Source organism: Anopheles stephensi, chromosome X (genome assembly GCF_013141755.1).
Source record: "Anopheles stephensi strain Indian chromosome X, UCI_ANSTEP_V1.0, whole genome shotgun sequence".
NCBI lineage: Eukaryota > Metazoa > Arthropoda > Insecta > Diptera > Culicidae > Anopheles > Anopheles stephensi.
The window spans coordinates 9,742,551-9,756,164 of NC_050201.1; the positions used below are offsets into that span (position 1 = coordinate 9,742,551).

Here is a 13,614-nt window from a genome sequence, read left to right on the forward strand (position 1 = left end):
TTTGCATTCCCTGCCGCGGCGTCACCAGTACTCAGCTGTGGGCGGTCAGATTTACTATAGTGATATTTTTTTTTTCTCATGTAGCATTCTAATCATGTATGAAGATACTTACTTCGTTGCAGAACAAAATTTGGAATTTGTAAAATCAACAGACGGCCAAGAAGTATCTGCTACATGCAAAACGGGTCTGCCACGACGGTCCCAAGCTCAATGAAACGAGCCAAACGCTCGGGTCTGAGAAATGCTGCGCAATAAAACCTTACCGGTAGGTTGTGCATGTGTGAGTGGTTTCGGAAAGGTACGGAACCGGACTGCATTTGCGCCGTTCGGTTAGCATTGGAAGGAGGACAAGGGGGAGGTTGGTTGAGGGACGCGGGACGGTTGTTGCATCGGTTAACTGCACAGCAGGGTGGCATTGCGCAACGAGCTGAACCGTCCTGCCTGCTGGAGTAGGATGGGGAAAGTGCATTTTTGTTTTCAAACACATTCGCAACTACGAACCATGTGCGCATGTGTGCGCAGATTTGCTCGCCTGATGCGTTGTTACTTTTTCTGACTGCATAGAAAAATAAATGTTCAATATAATAGTTCTTTGAACGAGTTTTTTTGGGTCATATAAATTAGGAAGGAATATCTGTTGCCTTATTTTATATCTCTTTTTAAAAATACTATTCATTGAAATGCGAAAAAAAAATTGTATCACGTTCGTAAAGCTACGGTGAAAAATACACAGTGACTCAAACGCGATAAGGGGTTAAAATCAAAGCCTTCTATGATTATTTTTAATTTTCATATAATGTTACAATTTTATGATCCAATTTACTAAAACTTTCTCCTTTCTACTTTCTCCTTAATTCTCCAACATTGAAGAGAGAATTTGCTGTAAAACTACGGGGTTTACGGGATAAAGTATGTTGATCGAGAACAAAAAATCTGTTTTTGCTGGACAAACTGATAAGTTCTTTTGACGTTATTGCAAAACTTCTTCAGACTGTAGCTATAATTATTTTGAAGCATAAAATATGAAATGGACAATATATAAAAAAGTATATAAAATGTTTTTCTAATGGTTAAACTCGGATAATTTGAATCGAAAACGCAAAGTACAGCAACTCTTCAATTTTAAGGTGTTTGGATTTCCAATCGAATCACTTTAGTAACTTTAATAAAAATAGCCTTTAAACTGTATCTGTAGTTTGGAATATTTATTTAGCACTAGAGAAAGTCAGGGGTGGTTCGGTGGCAGAGGCGATAACGGCACAAGTCTTCACACGGCATGACCAGAGTTCAAATCCCATCCAGACCGCCTCGATAGACCAGCCGAGATCTCTCGATATAGAAGCGCCAAGGAAGAAGAAGAGATAGCCATCCGTGACGAGATGGAAACTTCGAGCACCGTTTTCTACCAGTCTTACCTGGTCCTGGCACACGACGATGACATAGATAACAGGGGTTTGTAGTTTTCCTATGAAGTAGAAGCTTGCCAAAAGGATCGAGCGAGCGGCACAGAACCCGAGGAGGCTGGAGATCAACGTGGCGTAAACCAAAATTATGGTGACACAACCAGTGGCCCTGACAACAAATACTGCTTTGCACAGGTGTGATGTACAGATAGATTTTAAACGAAACCCTCTTAGCTGCCCTTTGAGAGGATTTTTAGTCCCGTTTGTGTGGAAGAACAATCAAAGAGCCGATACAATGATGAGCTCCACTAGCTGGTCATGTCATGAGAATGATACCGGATGACCCAACTCGTCCAAGTCCCCCAAGAATAAGGCCTTCTACACGGACAGAGAAGGCGTGCTCGGCCCAAATTGAGATGGAGTGATGGCGTTTATACGTCCGCCAGCACGGTCGTGATAATGAACTACCAAATTCGAGCAAATGCTTTGGCGATAGTTGTAATATCTAGTTAATCCACACAAAATTTGTTCTATGTGGCCATCAACATTCCCCCATTCAGTTTCGCAAAAAAAATACACACTTTAAAGCCGAACAGAATCTTTCACCTATTGCACTCGAAATGGGAATAGTGAGTAAAACTTTCAAAATTGTTTCATCGTTTAGATAAGCGCAGGACATTGATGATAGTGACATACTTCAAATAAAGGCAACTGTATAAGCTTTCAGGACTTCTTCATATGTTTCGGCTCTGTGTGTCGCAGTACGCTTACCGTTAAACCCACCCACATTATCATCAACAATTGTGATCACATTATCATCAAATTCACTACACATAATAAAATGTTTTGTTTTGCAGATTTAAATGTTTATTTAAACGTTTTCTATTGTATTACAGTTTTAGAATTTAAAATTGAGATCGGTTTTGACATTATTCCTGACGCCAGGTGGTGTTGGCGTCAGCTGTGTCGGTCCCTCACCGGCGATCCCTCCGGACCCGTCCCTCCGTTGTGAGGGTCTTGACTGTCGATTTATACAAACTGCGTAGGTATAAAAACAAGTCCAATAATCATCCAATTCAATTTGTCGTTTATCGAAAAAGTTAGCCAATTCATGATTCTTAGAGGACAGTCGATTGTTGATAAATTTTTCATTGTATGTTGTTGGAAATAAATTCAGTGTTGTGTGTGGTAAAGTTGTTCTGGAGCAAAAATTTAGCTAAACAATTTTTTTTAGTACTTGAAGTTGGCCTAGATCGGTGACGCATATAGAACAAAACGGTCTTACGAAAGATTAGTGTGAAAATGTTTGATATCTTAAGCATAATGTGCACTCTATTCGATTTATAAAGCAGTAAATTCTTATACTTATACATTATAGTGTTCAGTTCAAGCTCATAAAAGTAGGTTTCGTTCGCTCTCCGGAATGATTGTCGCTCATTACAAAATGAATAGCATAGCAAAGATTTTGATCTCAGTAGGCCGATTTTGAAAGCCACCAGTGGCAATTCTCTTCAAATTTTCAAACTTTTAAATACTCTCGATTAATTTGTTTTGAAGTCTATTTCGAGAATCCGGTTTATGTTTTAATGTTGCAGTTTAGTAGACGGCTTTTTAGAGTCTATGTAGTCTATGTAGTTATTTAACAGATGAAAGGCCTCGTTGAAACCCGAATTGGGTAATGGAGTATTTTGCTTCGGCTATTATTTTTAACTAGTTTTCCTAGCTCCTGGCTTGATTTTGATTGATAAATCAATTTATTTATTTGATATGCAAGGATCAGAACGTCAATAACACCGGTAATAAGCTCTAACGATTCCATGAACGAACGAACAAAGTCCAAAAGATAATCCTCTAGTCCGGTAGTAAGGACCATATTATCCATATTATCCATATTATCCATATTAACCATATTATCAGCTGTTTCACTAATCTACGCTGAACAGCTTCTATTTTAACTATCCTTCCATATTGTCGCGGTTACTTAATTATGCTGGAAAATTCGAATGATGGGACAAAACAAAAAAAAAAAAAAACAAACAGTACTACGATTTTGAACAGAAAAAAGTTACCTCCTCGAATGCCGAAACTTTCAACACTGAGGACACATTTGGCCGTACATTTTGGCCAAAATCGTTCAAAGATGTGTAAGGATGAGATTATGCGGCGCAACTTCAAGGTACGCTAGATGCTACAGACGCTAGATGATGATGGATGTCGTAGATAAGATCTTATAAAAGAGCGCAGTACTGGAAATTTTTTCTTGCCCCAAATATGTCCCCTGTCTTGCATTAGTTTTCCAAACCGTTCCATATAATTCTAATATAATTGTATAATATGTTTTATGATTAAAACTGAATGTAAGCAATCTGTATGCAGCTGCATACGAAGTATCAAGTTGTGAAATGTATGTAGCAATTTTAATCAAGAAAACAAACTCCAACCAAGTGTCTATCAATGTAAGAGAAGTCCTGCCATACTCATCTATCATCAAGAAATTCTAATTAGGACAGCAAAAAATCAAGCTGCTACCAAGTGTCCATCTATATAAGAGCTATAATTCCTCAGGAAAAAACTAGCCTATTATCAAGAAATTCCATTCAAGCAATTAAGAAAGTGGCTAGTTTCTCCGTATTCTCCAATTCTCCTACAAGAAGTCAATTTTTATCTAATGAAATTATTCGGAAAAAATCAATTGGTAGTCAGACATAAATTGGAAAGCAGACACTAGCTCTTGAAATGTTTGAGAAAGCTCCTAAATGTTCTTTTTTCTGGATATGTCTTTTTAACTCTTCTCTCTCTCTCCATTTCTCTCCTTTTCTCTCCTTTTCTCTCTCTCTTCTTCTTCTTTGCTCTATACCTCTCTTTCTATTTGCAAACAAATGTCATGTACGAATTTATATTCTTACAGCAATTTAGTTTCAGTTGATGTCAGCTAAAAGATGGCAGCAGGAACGTAGTACATCAAACAGCTAACAGGAGCAGGATCGAATGTGTGTGTCTAAAGTAGAAAAGATCGTTGTTAGATAGTTTTAGTGCCACGCACATAGAATCAACCTTTCCTTTACCTGATGTGTTCGACACGCTCCTTAGAGGCCGTTCCCAGGATTGCTTCCCTGATCCGGACTAATTGGGATTGTAGATGTTTGCCGGACGGTTTACGGGTGCTTGCTGTATGGCGTTTTGTTGCATTCCGGAGTATGAAACCGCACGTTGACGATCATCAACCATCGGCAATCCGTGTTGTGCGTAGATATTCATGGGGCTACCATCATACGGTACTGCCGGTCTGCGATCCTGCATCTGATCTACAGGACGTGCCTGCTGCACAGGCACCAGTTGTCCGTTTGTTCCATACGATTCCGGGTGTGAGGGCGGTACGGTAGAATTACGCCATTCGTCGTATGATGGATCGACCAGACGGTTGGTGTATGGGAGCCTGGTGTGGCGCGGCGATACGGTAGAATTACGCCATTCGCCGTATGATGGCTCGACCAGACGGTTGGTGTATGGGAGCCTGGCCTGGTGCGGCTGAGACGCATCCCCCGACACCAGGTTTTGTGCCACGGGTTGCTGCGGCATTGGGTAGTGCGGCATGCGTTGCTGTGCCTGCGCCGTCTGATACGGCGTTGGTTGGTAAGACATGGGCATCTGCTGACATCCCGTAGCTTGCTGTGGTATGGGCTGTTGCGAGGCAGCCTGCTGATAAATCGGCTGCTGTTGTATCATCGGTTGTGCCATAGGTTGCTGGGGCATCATCTGACGTTCCTGTTGCGGCATGGTTTGCAAGGGCATGCACTGTTGCTGCATCGACTGACGCGGCATGGCCTGGTCCATCATAGGCTGTGGCGGCCTGTACTGGTGCGTGACATGCGGTTGCGGCATACGCTGTTGGGGCAGCATCTGATGTGCCATGGGTTGCGGCAAGTTTGGCTGCAGTGGTCTCGGCTGGTGCGGCATCGACGGGCGTGACATGCGTTGCTGAGGCATCATCTGACACGCCATCGGCCGCAGCGGCATCAACTGATGAGGCGGCTCCGGAGAAAATATTTTTTTCTCCAACTCCCACTGGTGCGCTAGTATCTCATGGCGCTGCTTTTCTTGCGCCTCCGATGTTGGCAGAAGCTGCAGTATTCGAAACCGTTCCATCTGCTGTCGCATCAGTTCTTGGACATCCGCATTAGGCTGCATTGGTTGCAGCTGGTTGCCCCTGTCTGCCGCGGGCATTGGCTGCTGCAACTGCATTTGCTGTTGTCCGTCCGGAATCGAGCGATACTGCTGTGCGATAGCTAGCTCCGTGGGCGTTGGCTGCTGTTGGCCCATCGTTTGCATCGGGTTTAGCTCTTGCCGCGACCGTTCTTGCTGGTCCCCAGCTCTCTCCCGCATTATTGGCTGCTGTCCCGATTGTTGCGCCATCAGCTCTTGGTGCGTCCGGTCCCGCCAGCCTACAGCTTCTTTGGCCAATGGCTGTGGCTGCATCTGTTCGCGCCGCAACTGCTGCAGCTTGTCCAGCTTCTCCCTTATCGCCTGTAATTCATCGTCCGAAATGGTATCCATTCGGTAACATTTCTCCTTTACGGGCTGCTGCGGTATCAATGATGCGGCCTGCACCTCCTGGCGCGTCTGGTCTAGCCGAGCAATCGCTTCCTCCACCTCTTGCTCGTGTTCCTTCGGGACCGATGTGTTTACGTTCTTAATGTTTCGCAACCATGTCCTTGCCGGATCGAGCTGCTGCGGCGCCGGGTTAAGCCGTATCATTTCCTCGTGCCACATGCGTTCTTGTTGAGCTGCAGGCCCATTGGGTTTCGAACTGTGCTGCTGCTTTCCGTGCCTGTTGTTTGTTTGCTGTTCACCAGCGGGTTTGGGAGCTGGAGTAGACATATGTTTTGGTTGTGTCCGTGGGGCACCATGCCACGGGGGCCGCTCATTAGCTTTGCCGCCAAGATTCGGCCGGTTGCCGACCGGTGCGTTTCGATACCAATTTCCGTCCGCATTACGTCTCTCGGGCTGTTGGTTGGTGTACGCATGCCACTGTTGGCCAGGGTGACCCATGTTCATGTTACGTCCCTTGGATCTTTGAGCGACGTTTGCTGTATGCATATTGTTACCCGCGCCCTGCTGGTATTTCAATGATGCGGCTCCCAGATGATCAGCTCGGGCAAAATTCTTTTCACCCGACCGTTGGTCAGCACGCCCCTCATAAGCATTGCCGACATGGTTTGGCTGCTTACCGCCAGCAGACTTGCGATAGTAATTAGCATGCGCATCGGGCTGCTGGTTGGTGTAACGGGGCCAGTGCTGGGCAGGTTGTGAACCCGAGTTTTGTCTCTGATATTGCTGAGCGACACACGGTTGTTGATGTTCGGGAGGACCAACATTCTCCACCACCTTTCCACCAACGCTTCGCTGGTACTGCAATGATTCGGCCCCGAGATGACCAGTTGGGGCAGGCTCTACATTGCGCTCTGGAGTCTTCTGCTGATATTTTAATGATCCGGCTTCCGGTTGGTTAGCTGAGGTATCGCTGCTCTTCACCTCCATCTGATTTTTTGGTTTGTTAGCTTGAGCTAACAGACCCTGCTGTTCGATGGGTTTTGAGTGCTCTGCACCTGGTTTGCCTTCGGTGCCATTAGATAACCGGGAAGTATGCACGAAATGGGATAGAAAGAATAGCATTAGTAGCCGGAATAGGTGCAAAGGTGCAAATGGACGAGTACTTTAATTTTTGACGTATTTACAGAATCGTTTTTTTTCTAACTATTTGAGAAGAATTCACAAGCGGCCTACATCCAGCAAAAATGATAACTTCCTTTAATCTAAATACTCGATCGACATAGAAAGTTAGTAAAAAAAAACCAACCCCATCACTACGAACTCGATGTCCCTGGACATGCGTAATTCAATTCAGAAACTTTATCATTTAGTCCCCAACAAATCCAACGTCATCTCTATCTACAGTGTCGTTGGTCTGAATGTTCTCGAACGCCTCAAATTATCTGAAAATTCCGAGTCACTCCCTTGTTCACGGAATCGAGAAAACAAACATCTCGGATCGCTCATCTGATCCGCACAACACCTTTTGCCTAAAGTCTGAATAGATGTCACTCACGGGCACTCATTTTAGCAATTGAGCTACGCAAAGGGGTATCTTTTCCAGACAAAATGTATTATACTATAGTTATAGCAATATAAAAAGAAAAAATATAAAAAGCTATTATACTATTATTATTTATTTAAGGTAATTAAATTGAAGGCATTTCAGTAGCGAAAATTGAATGCTCTGAGCCATCTGCCATAGCCAACCCGTTTAACGATGGTCTCATCATGGGTCCCGCTGGACCAACGCCATATTTGATTCCTTCACGATGAACATTCGCTCCATACCGCTATTCACCAAGGGACAGCCACAACTAAGGCGCCCTCTACGTTTCCCGCCAGACCGACGGCAATAGTCGGTCCCGAAACTGACCACACATCACAATCTATACCTTACCACGAAAATTCACTCCGTCAAGCACTTTACCCCGGTATATTACTGATTTCAGCCAGCCACAACTAACGCGGCCTCTTTTGCTAACGTCAAACACGCAAATGAAGTTTAACAGCCCAGCCCAATGAAAAACCTACCAGCCCTAATGAAAAAAAACAACGGAAAAAGAAACTTCTAGCCTTCGTGACTGTCAACATCCGCTTCCAACACGCAACTGACTTCTCGATAATTCACACCATCTCGTAGCTTCTGTGGCATCGACATCATATTCGGTCCGCCATTTTCGTACTGTTGTTACCATGGAAACAGTAAACACCGAACGTCCCGCCAACTAGAAACCGATCTCACAACTCACATTCCCCATGGGTGGTTGACCCGAACTTTTGCTTCATAAAAATTGCATTTGTTTTTACTAAATGCTTAAGCAGGTTGATAACTCGACCTAATACAACATTAAAATCAATGCAAGGAAATAATTCTCCTGCTACCGATGACGAACTAACAGTTGCCAATTGCGGCACTTGCGATTACCAGAATGACGCCCCGTTCACATTTGCGCCCTGTTTCGAACAATTGCCGGTGGAGATTCACAACGGATCCGATCAGATCAGATCAGGAGAAATGTCGTTTAAAACACTCAATTTTAGGCAAGGAAAAGTTTGGGGTCGTAAATATCTGAGTACGCCGCCCGTATCCTAGAGATAAACGGGTGGAAAAAGAAAACACAATTTCCACCATGTCCACAAAATCTCACCAAGGGTTACGCTACAAAATGTCGAGCGCAGGTTAAACACAAGAGTTAGCGGAATAAACACCAGTAGAGCACACCGAAATGTTAGGTTAGGTAAAAAGGGCTTCTCATCGTTCTTACGCTTCGTGACCTCCGCGTAGGATAGCTTAACCGGCGCTCGTTGCTGCTGCTGCTGCTCGTTTGGCGCCTTTCCCGCAGCGCCCGCCGGCTTACCGCAACAGAAGCACACGTTCGTAAAACTGCACAGTTGCTGGCCGGCCGGTATTCTCATGTCCACTGGCGTATGCTCTACCACAAACCCTTCCTGGCCTTCCATGGCGGGCAACATAAGCGAGCAAAAGTTGCATAGATTTCGGCACTTGCGTTGTGGCTTCGGTTCTTCCATGCCAGCCGCCACCGGCCAAAAATGTCAATATTTAACGCACTCGTATCGCACTGCACAAAAGCTTAATATTTCTGGTCCATACACACAGACACACACATACACAAATACACACGTAAAAAACACGCACAAACACGTTTGACTTACAAGACACTGTACCGGGAGCACAGGAACGCAGAACCGTCGCTGTCGAAGACCACACAGAAAATGAGGAAGTTTCGACAAAGCAACCCGCACTTCTAGCGTCTTACTGCAAGCTACAGCTTCGTTTACACGAGCCACACATACACACCCGCGTGAGGGGAGCACGAAGAGAGTTCGGGCTTCGCGTTCCTACACACCTATACACACGCGCGCACACACATGCGAACAAAGTCGCGAGCGAACGGATTGACTCTCTTGGGGTGGAAACTGCGCGATCTTGTGTCTAGGTACGATACAGGAGAGACCGCATTATTGGGCCGATACAGATCATCACATCCGATATGGGGGAGTTTAACGTGAGCTGAGAGTGAGGGATGATGGTTCAATGACACACGGGTAGCAAGCCGTGGAATCGGCGAAAACAGGCTCTCCCAATGCTGCACGTAACTCCACGCAAATGTTACACCATGTCTACATCGACGAAGCTGTCGATGGAAGGAAGATGGAAAGAAAACCAGACGGAGCGAAGACGCTTTCCCGCTAATGCGTGTCCTTCTAGATGTGAAGACTTGTACACTACTGCCCCTGCTGGAAGTACTGGAACGCAACTGCGCATCGCAAAACGCATTTACACACACACACACACACACACACCCAAGATGTTCACATGCGTGCGGCATATGGGGTATATGTAGGTGTGTATGTGCTTTGTGTTTTTCGGTGGCGTGACGCGTGCTCGATATCTCCCGACTGTCCCTGTCCGAGACAATAGAGCGACGACAAATATCTTTTCTCTTGCGTCGAGCACTGAATATTCGCTTCGGTCGAGGATTTTGTCCTGTTTGTAGGTGCTGGATGCGTGCGAAGTTCCGAGAAGTTACGTGTTTTTGGCCCTATACCTTGCTCCTCTGCTCCTCTGCTCTTCTTTCCGCTTACCACCAGGTCCTGCTTATCGTGCTTTCGTTTCGTTGACCTCTTGTTTTCTTTTTCCTTTGCTTCTGCGCTTCTACGCGTCTGTTTCCAAGTGTTGGGGTACTTCTTTTTTTTTCCCCCTTTCCTTTTCTACTTCTAAGCCGAGATCCTGCTCTAGCTGTTCCAGGGTTAAGATATTTTCTACACGTGTCGCGGAGGTCGAGGGTAGTCGAAAGACGTGTTACACAGACACAAACAAAAAAATGCTTTCACCAACGGCATACGTTCTTCATAATAACGCACAGCAAATCGTCTCGTTAGTGATGATCTCCTTCAACAATTTGTTCTCTATCTTGCTGTCCTACGCTACAAAGCATATCGCAGAAGAACATCGTCTGGCTAAATCGTTGGCGACAATCAATATTTTTTTGTTTGTTCCTATTTTCGTAGACTCTTGGACATAAACAGTCTCGGGCACTAGATTATACCCCCGGAAGGCCCTAAGCGAAATGCAATTTTGCCGTCGCTATCACATCGATTCTACTCAAGTTCTTTCCTACACACCTTTCTATAAAAAAATTATAATAAAATACTCGATCAAGGTTTTGGGCTTGAAAATTCCACCCTCGGTTGAACATTCGCATTCTCACATTTGCTCTTACATATTTCTGTTGTTATGCATTTTTTTTTTCTCTCGTGTGTGTGTGCGGGATTCTACCAAACTTCAAGCGAGTGCACCGCAACCGGGGACTGTAGCATCCGCACACCGCACAATAGTTGCGAGCGGATGGAGCTAAAGCAAATACTTCCCATCTAACCCATGCACTGCTTACCCCTCCCAACCCTTTCCTTCCACAGTCTCGCTGCAGTTCGCGCAAGTGAAAGCGGCTGACGCATCTGTTTGGGGCTATGCCCACTTGCGATAATAGTGCGAGTACGAAAATAGCGTACCTTTGGTCGGCTGTACATACGGTGTTGCGGGTTACCGCTGCTAGAGGTAGGGAGGGGAGGGGGGGGGAGGATTTTTGGATAATAAAATATAGTATTCCCGGCGTCGCTTCCGGACGAAAAACGATCAATTCTTGATTGAATCACTGTGATGGGTATGAACCGAGCAGACTCGACAGCTGATCGCGTGGTGTGATCGTTGATCACGTTGCGTCGCCTCATCTAGCTTGGGCTAGGGCCAGCTGTAAGGCTGAAGTCACAGCAGCATCGATTTTTTTTTTGTACGGGATTTCACAGATGATCATACCTTACAGTTTTATCGTAAGGTAGGTCATATGTCAAATCCCATATAAAAAAGTGATGAAACTGCGACTCCAACTGCAATACGGTCAGGGCGTCCTATACGAACAAAAACAAAAAATGCGACTCCAGCCGTGACGCATACAACGCACCATCGGCACAACAAAACAGGAGTGTGGGTAGGGGTGTTTTTCGACTGTGTGTTTGTGGTAGTGTCGTTGGATGAGAGAATCATCTAGAGCAAAGTACGAAACCCCCACACAACCGGGGTTGAAAGATGGCTGCGCGAGCAAATTCTTGGCACAGTGCGTAACGTTGAAGGGTTCATCTACGGAGCTTAAAATGATTTGTACGGCAAAAGTCTGGTCTAAAGTCCGAAATAAAAGTCCCCTCCCCCCCACCCCCAACCTCACGGCACCAACTTTCCGCGATATCTTAAGTTGGGGTAAAAATTTGGTAAAAAGGTGAAAAATAGTTGTAATATTTTTAGTTTGATAATTATAAATAATATATAAATTAATAATTATGCCCTTTTGTGTAATTTACTCCCAAAACAGAGTGCCGCTGTATGGGGAGAGGGAGAATCTTATTTCCGACTTTAGCCGCCAAAAATACCCCGTTGCGTTTCACAGTGCGCGAAAAGTGCGTGCTCGCGATTCTAGCCACCAATACACACATCACTTCCAACGGCATGAGTGTATTGTACATAGGACGATAATACACACATACCTTCCTGGTGTAGCTCGATAACCGAGTGGCAGTAGCAGCCGTAGATCATTCGTTGGCAAGCTAGCAGTGTGAACGGTTCGGTAATTTGTCCGGTGCATAGCGCAGCATATTAGCGTTTGGAGTGTCTCAAACATCCCAGTGTAAATCAGCCAAGCCGAGCGTGTGTGTGAGAACGATGGGACGTACGAAAAAAGCGAAGCAACAGTGGAGCGGTGTGTAACTTTGTGTTTCTTTTCTTACGGCTTGACGGTTGAATTTTCCGACAGCTTTACTAATCCCGGTGTGTGTGTGAATGTCCTTTTCGTTTTCCAATTTCACAGTGTCCGTGGGAAGAAATGCGCGCTGCAGCATTTGCTTGGGCCGACTGCGTCTGCCGTGCCCAAGATGCCGGAGCACTTCCGGATGTATTCCGTGCAAAATAATTATCAGCAAGGAGCTGGTAAGCGCGCAGGCTCTCTCAACACAACCTCAAGTCTGCGGAAGGATCTAATCGGTGTGTGTGTGTGTGTTTGCTTTCTTTCTCTCGCTTTTCCAGGGCCGCAAGCACCAGCACTGCTATCTGTTCGGCTTCGATAAAGCTCACCACTAGGGTTCACCCTCTCGTTCATCGTAGCACTCGCGGTAGGTGAACGCGTACTTCGCCGGGGAAAATGTAATCAAGGCAAACATGGGCGAAGGTAGCGGATTGTGCCGAAACGCTGGCTACGATGCAACAAGCTGAGAGTGAAAAGAGATTTAGAAAATGAAAAAAAAATTTTTTTTTGAGGTGTACTTGGAGCAAGGTATCTTCATCGTAGCGTTCGCATACACCCTCCATCATAATGCACATCGTTACACCATCGGAATGGTTCAATTTATATGCTCTTGGGAAAGCTGATAAAACCACACAACCGGAAGATTGTTTCCTGTTGTACACCACAAAACCGCTTTGTCTAGTTATTTGATAAAGAAAAAAGAAGTAATGCGAAAGAAATGTTTGCAGCAGTTTCAGGCTCCAGTTTCACACTTGCTTCCGCCCGTTACGACATTGCGTGTGGAAGAGCTTGGCCGTTTTTCCTGACAGGCCTGACACACGTTTCCTGTCGCGTTGGAACGAATTTCAATTCGGATTCGCTACTGAAGACCGCTTCTTGACTCTCGCTTTCCTGCGCGGTGCAATGTCAAGGTTGTGTTGATGGTGCAGCACAACATATGGTGCAGCTATGTGCGGGTTGCGGAATCGCCGACTGGAGATTTGCATGGTCAAACTATTGCGATCACTTCTTGGCAAGCTCGGCGAGCCATCTTCAAAGCATAAGGGTGGAAGATGTGTTTCCTCAGAGGATAACCTTCAAAATCTAGCGACTTATGATTGTTGCCTTGTGTCACGGCTGGTTGCTCATCGCATCAGGTCGGTATTACGACCGATTGGACGGCTCTTCTCGATGACTTGTCGTTCGATCGTGTTACCTGCTGTGGTTGGATACGCTTACATGGCACGACATAAGTGAAGAGTTTGGTATCGTTTTTCCTCTCCACTCTTCAGCGTTTACCGCTTCCAAGGTTACCGCTTCCTGCA

General features: G+C 45.4%; 1 protein-coding gene across 1 annotated transcript; it reads right to left on the reverse strand.

Annotated features, from left to right (window-relative positions):
- Positions 1-2,262: 2,262 nt before the first annotated feature.
- On the reverse strand, positions 2,263-9,291 carry LOC118506504. Its single transcript, XM_036043723.1, has 3 exons — positions 8,762-9,291; positions 4,469-7,018; positions 2,263-4,401 (listed from the first exon to the last, which is right to left on the reverse strand). Exons 1-2 carry the CDS (start codon positions 9,024-9,026, stop codon positions 4,527-4,529), a joined length of 2,757 nt encoding a protein of 918 aa, XP_035899616.1. The 5' UTR covers positions 9,027-9,291; the 3' UTR covers positions 2,263-4,401; positions 4,469-4,526.
- Between the last annotated feature and the right edge of the window lie 4,323 nt (positions 9,292-13,614).